General features: G+C 42.4%; 1 protein-coding gene across 1 annotated transcript; it reads left to right on the forward strand.

Annotated features, from left to right (window-relative positions):
* Positions 1-3,850: 3,850 nt before the first annotated feature.
* On the forward strand, positions 3,851-6,027 carry LOC137956917 (extensin-3-like). The gene is made up of 2 exons (XM_068804584.1): positions 3,851-5,651; positions 5,796-6,027. Exon 1 carries the CDS (start codon positions 3,890-3,892, stop codon positions 5,630-5,632), a length of 1,743 nt encoding a protein of 580 aa, XP_068660685.1. The 5' UTR covers positions 3,851-3,889; the 3' UTR covers positions 5,633-5,651; positions 5,796-6,027.
* The last annotated feature ends 546 nt before the right edge of the window (positions 6,028-6,573 follow it).

Genomic DNA, 6,573 nt, shown 5'->3' on the forward strand with positions numbered 1-6,573 from the left:
TTGACTTAGATTAGTTACTCACCCTTCTTGCAAGGCTATTATTTTAACACTTACATCCTTTGCTCCCCCAAATTTGAACCATTTGTCTCCTACTCATTTTCACTGCTGTAACTAGATTAACTAAGGATTCCTGGTAGTGGTAGTGGAAGTTTCTACCATTTCTGCCACTAGGTTTCTTATTTTGGAAGCCTATCGAATTGTAAGTAAAAGAGTCAAAGAAAAATCACCGCCATGTCTTGTCAAACCATTCTCTGGAATTCAACTTGTCCGCATTTACTGATAACAGGGACTCCAAACTACTGACGTCTTGTTATCCTCCTTTCGCCAATGGCAGCTACAGAATCTCGATTCTATGACACCCTTAAAATGTTAAATTTACTTCAAATTTTATAGAACTTTTAACTTTTGGGTTTTTGTTTTTAAATGGAAGATAGCAGCCATCTCTACTCTCTCACACTAAAAACCAGGGAGAACAAAAACGGAAGAAGAAGAAGAAGAAGCTTTTCCATATAGTGCTGCCATCTTACAAAGGGTTCAATTATAACACCTGACCGAACAGTTGGAATTGCCAATTAGCGTATTGGGTTACAATTGCAAAATATTAAACGCAATCTCCAATAACCTCTCTTGATAGAAGTTAATGATAAAACACGCAGTCATTCGATTTGAATACAGTCCACCCATGCAAGGTTTATTCCCCTCCTACATTCACTGCAACAAGACAAATATCAATCAATCAATCAATTAAATATAAAACTCCTTTAAATCTTTAAAAACGTAAACAATTCTTTAAAATCGAAAGCAGAATCTGCTGCTTGCCATCAACGTCTTGTCACCTGTCAATCCCTAATAAAAGTCTCCTCATTCTGCTCAATTTTCCACGTCCCACTTTACCTTTTCATTTTTCCATGGACGAGTTAACGTTAGCAAGATCACCCTATCTCGTTTTCGTCTCTCATGAACGCTCTAAAAAGCAGAAAGCTGGTGAAGAAAAGCTTCACAAACAGTGAAAATAAAGAATAATCTGAAAACTTGAACAACCCCCCCAGTTCCGTAAATTGGAAATCACTGAATGTTTAACGCTGTGAACGCTGAAGATGAGCTCACTTTGATATCACCCTGAAATTAATTCATGGTGAAACCCAGTTGCAGAGCCATCAAGGAGAAAGTAACCCAGGCAAGAGTTTCTCATGGAGAAGAAGCTGTGGCCACTTCTGAACCTGGACAGTAATCATCAAGGGATGACTTTGGACGTCTTTCCAGCTTCATCCATAGATCAGTTCAAACAAGATGAGATGGTCCACCAAAGTTACGAAAATGCTCTTCCATGATTAGTTTCCTCATCGTCTTTGTAAAGGTCAATGACCTACAAATCCCTCATAATATTTTATAAACATTACTGTTTATATTTCATATCTTGAATTATAGATGCAAGTATGTTCGTTTCTTGGACAAAACTAGCGTTGAATTTTATGAAATTGATATAAACATGCATTAAGATACACAAAGTTAATTCTTAATAAATTCGTTAAAAACCATTTAGACTAAATTATCTGAGTTCTAACGTCAGTCGTTCAAGTCAATGGACAAAGTGTCGGTGATTGCTTCCGGTCTATTAAAATCTCTTATTAGTCTTTCACCTTCGGTACTATTTGAAAGGTTCGTCCCTGGAATGGACAACCACCCCTTCAGACGCCGCCCCCAGATTGGAGCTTCATGAATAGTCTCTCCAAATGCGATATTTTTTATCTCAATTTCGTGGGCCTTCCACGTTGAAATTTGCTCTCTTTCGTGAATAGTTTCTCTAGCTAGAAAACAAGATCCAATGCAGATATTGAATTTTGTAGCAGATTAGGTTTGGCGGTGAATTTGATATTTGATATATGGAAAAGAAGACTGGTTTGACAGCGAGGCGGCAGCAGCAGCAGCAGCAGCAGCAGAAAGAAGAGACAAAAGCTAAAGAGTTTCAGTTCTTTCACATGGATTTGATCAGAGAAAAATCATTATACAGCCTTCTCGGTTTTCCTTTCATGGGTCATCCGGCGGAGCCTTCCCCACATTGAAATCGATCTGTTTCTTGTTTGATTGGTCTTCTTTATTGTAATGATAAGCTTAGTTTAATAGCACTGGAGATAAATATTCTGCAAGAGGGGTCCCTGAGTCCAATTTTGTCGGATCCTCTGAATATTTGTAGATGTGTATTGGAGTGAACTAAATGCAAATGCAAAGTTTTAACTTTAACCACTGTAAAAAAGGAGATCCAGAGAAGTTATCTACCACAAATAATGCCGGGAATGGGTAATGTTCAGACATCCTTTAAATCGATGATGGAGACAGATAGGAAGGACATCAGAAAAAGATAAAATAGCATAACAAACAGTCATGCTTTAGTGAAGTGGGTATTGATCATTTTGGTGATTTCTGATAGCTAATCAGGAGTAGGTGAATCTCTACCTTGATTAGAACTCTTAGAGAGTCAAAAAAACGCAGTTAGGTATGCATCTGAATCGGTATAAATGGGAGCCAATTCTTGTCCCCAGTAAGACAAGTTGGATTGGTCTGTCGACTGATAAGAATCCAACGTGCAATTGATAGCTTACAGATCCAATCTTGTTGAGTGGTAGAAATTGTTCTCCAGCAAAATACCAGTCAAGGTTTGGCTGTTCAAAGACCAAAGAGAAACATGAATCTTCTTAGCTTTCATCTCTCCGGTAGAATTTTCAGGGACCTACTTAAAGCTGAAACAGTGAAGCAGCAGAGTAGGAACCACACAAACTCTTTATTGTATATATAAAAAGGCAAACCTTGACGACTGGACCACTTTTACCGATCATGTCAGGGCGCCAGTTGCATAAAGCAAATTGAAACATCTGTACTGATTCCATCCACAATGTACGACATTTGCATGACATAATAATTTCTACCATGCTTGAGTTTCTTCTTTTTCTGCTTTCAATCCTTTTGAGTTCATCATTTGCCTCCAATAAGTGCATTTGAAGGTTGTCTTTTTCTGACTTTTACTTTTATACTTTGGATCCGTGCTGTGAGTAAATTTTCTATGGGTACACTAACAGAAGAGATTGTAAAAATGGATTCACTTGAGAAATATCACAAACATGTAATATGGACCATGAATTCTGCACCTTGAAAGGCTTTTAATGATGGGTCAGATCTCAGAACACAAAACCCAAGTCAGAAAATTTCCAAATCTGTTGCGTCTGCTCTCTAAGAAGAGAAGAGACATTGATGAGTCATTCATTGTTCAGGCACGGAAGTTCTTAATCTGATTCTCATCAGCCTTGCAGGGCTTTCAGAGGACAGCATCCATGAAGTTTCTAGCTGAAGTCTCACCTACACGTTGCCTTCTGAGGAAAACATTTTCAATTCATTAAAGCCACCTGTAGCACATCTTTTTAGCTCAACCAAGAAACATTTGATAATGCATTTAGAGTGATTTAGTTAAGCAGGAAGAAATGCTGTAAACCAAGACATGCATCGCACTACTGTTCAGACTTGAGACATGGTAAGTGTCAAGCCGGCTACCAAACAAGTCTTCAAAGAAGAGCACCAGTAGGTGTAAACTGAGATCCAGAAGACCTTTTGAGCTTACCCTTTGAAATATTGCATCATAAACAGAACCGTCAGCTTACTTTATTGGATGCTGAGCTTGCAGTTCCTGGCGGCTAGTAGCTACCCATCAGATAAAAAAGCCAAGTCAAATCTATATCCCAGTTATTTACTCGAAATCTTAGTCTCCATTGTCTGCCAATCATGGATTTGATGTTTTTACCACGTTAATGGTTGGTGGCTCTGGTGGTAAACTGGAAGCTATATAAAGGGAGACTGAGGCCTCCCAAGGACAGAAGCGAAGCCTCTCTTGGCAGCAAAGATGGAAAGGAAAGGGCTCAGAGAGGGCTCACTGGCCCCCTTCATTGCCACCATTCTGGTGGCGGTGATTTCTCTCACGTTGCCACTGGAAGCCAGTGCAAACTACTACTACTCGTCTCCACCTCCGCCACCCAAGAAAGCCATCACCCCTCCTTACCATTACAAATCCCCACCACCTCCATCTCCCTCTCCACCACCACCGCACAAAGAGCTGCCGCCTTATAAATACAAGTCTCCACCACCACCACCTACCCCTGTTTACAAGTACAAATCGCCCCCTCCACCACCTAAATATCCATCACCACCACCACCACACAAGGAGCTGCCACCTTACAAATACAAGTCTCCTCCACCTCCACCAACCCCTGTTTACAAGTATAAATCTCCTCCGCCACCCCCTCCAGTGCACAAGTACCCACCACCACCCCACAAGGAGTTGCCTCCTTACAAATATAAGTCTCCTCCACCTCCAACACCTGTGTACAAGTACAAGTCACCTCCTCCACCACCAGTGCACAAGTACCCACCACCACCCCACAAGGAGTTGCCTCCTTACAAATATAAGTCTCCTCCACCTCCAACACCTGTGTACAAGTACAAGTCACCTCCTCCACCACCAGTGCACAAGTACCCTCCGCCACCCCACAAGGAGCTACCACCTTACAAGTATAAGTCTCCTCCTCCACCAACGCCGGTGTACAAGTACAAGTCGCCTCCTCCTCCACCACCGGTGCATAAGTACCCGCCACCACCCCACAAGGAGCTGCCACCTTACAAGTATAAGTCTCCTCCTCCTCCACCAACCCCGGTGTACAAGTACAAGTCGCCTCCTCCTCCACCACCGGTGCATAAGTGCCCGCCACCACCCCACAAGGAGCTGCCACCTTACAAATACGAGTCTCCTCCCCCACCAACACCAGTGTACAAGTATAAGTCTCCTCCTCCACCGGTCCACCACCCACATCCACCCCACAAGGAGCTGCCACCTTACAAATACAAGTCTCCTCCCCCACCAACACCAGTGTACAAGTATAAGTCTCCTCCTCCACCGGTCGTCCACCCACATCCACCCCACAAGGAGCTGCCACCGGTCCACCACCCACATCCACCCCACAAGGAGCTGCCACCTTACAAATACAAGTCTCCTCCTCCTCCACCAACACCAGTGTACAAGTACAAGTCTCCTCCCCCACCAACACCGGTCTACAAGTACAAATCTCCTCCTCCTCCACCAGTCCACTACCCACATCCACCCCACAAGGAGCTGCCACCTTACAAGTACAAGTCTCCTCCCCCACCAACCCCAGTCTACAAGTACAAATCTCCTCCTCCTCCACCACCAGTGCATAAGTATCCTCCACCGCCCCACAAGGAGCTGCCACCTTACAAGTACAAGTCTCCACCCCCACCAACCCCAGTGTACAAGTACAAGTCTCCTCCCCCACCGGTGCACAAGTACCCACCACCACCCCATAAGGAATCACCTCATTACAAGTACAAATCTCCACCCCCACCAACACCTGTATACAAGTACAAGTCCCCACCACCACCTCCGATTAAACCCTACAAGTACCAGTCACCTCCTCCTCCAAGATATCCACCACCGCCGCACAAGGAGTTGCCTCCTTACAAGTACAAGTCTCCTCCACCACCCACTCCGGTTTACAAATACAAGTCGCCTCCACCACCTCCTCCGACTCATGCCTACATTTACGCTTCGCCTCCTCCTCCTCATCACTACTAAGCAAGCAGCAGTCAAGAAGGTTAGTTCTTATTTTTCTTTAATTTGTTCTTTCCCGGTCTCCTTTTTCTACTTTATTATCTAAATCCTAGTTCAAACTCAAAACGCCAAGCTTCAAATTTGAACAAGCATTACTGATTCTGATTTGAAATGCCGAATTCTGCAGGAGGGTATAGTATTTCTTGCAGTGTAGCGTTGCTTGAAGGTGAGAATCAAATAAAGGAGAGAGTTGCAGATCTTGTTTTTGTTGGAAATACCAGTGTGATTTTTCTTATTTTTAGATGATAATATCATAAAAAAGTGTACGAAAAGTTACGCTTTGATGTAAGCTATAGGATCAGATGCATGTTTGTTGGTCAATGGCCATATCTTTATTAATAGTTGCCTAGGTTCTGATATATGGCCCGCTACTAAAATAGTGAGACTTTCAAATCCTCACTGGAATTATGTCCAGGGATGTTGTCTTTTTATACCAGACATTCATAAGTGCATCGTTTGCAGCTCACAGAGCAGGACCACAAACAATAATTTTAAGCGGAGAGCCTCGTGAAATGGATTCATATATATTAAAATACAATTAAAAAATTACACTGAAATAGTCTGATACAGCTCCAATTTAACCAAAACGACAGATTTAATGCATTATTATCATATTTGGAGGTTCTAAAACAACGTGTTAAAAAGATCATAAATAAAAACCATTCAAAAAAATTGAACTGTTCCTGCCTCTTCTGGGTCTCAGAGCCAGAAGTCGTCTGTAACTGGCTCCTGGGTCAGTTCAAACGATCATTTATTCCAAGTCGCATAGTTCCCAGAAAAGAAATTAACCCTCTGCAATTGGCTTCAAACATGTAAAAGTGAAAAACAATTCCTTGGAAAAGGAAAGGGATTTGAGAACATTTTGGCACGTTAAGAAATGCAGAAAAAGTGAACACGTACGTGGA

This window comes from Aristolochia californica, unplaced genomic scaffold (genome assembly GCF_029961685.1).
Source record: "Aristolochia californica isolate CCGP_79_NKW_82.1479 unplaced genomic scaffold, dmAriCali1.0.hap1 SCAF_2, whole genome shotgun sequence".
Classification (NCBI taxonomy): Eukaryota; Viridiplantae; Streptophyta; class Magnoliopsida; order Piperales; family Aristolochiaceae; genus Aristolochia; species Aristolochia californica.

Coding starts and splice junctions, on each gene's coding strand:
- LOC137956917 (XM_068804584.1), top strand. CDS start 3,890: ATGGAAAGGAAAGGGCTCAGAGAGGGCTCACTGGCCCCCTTCATTGCC.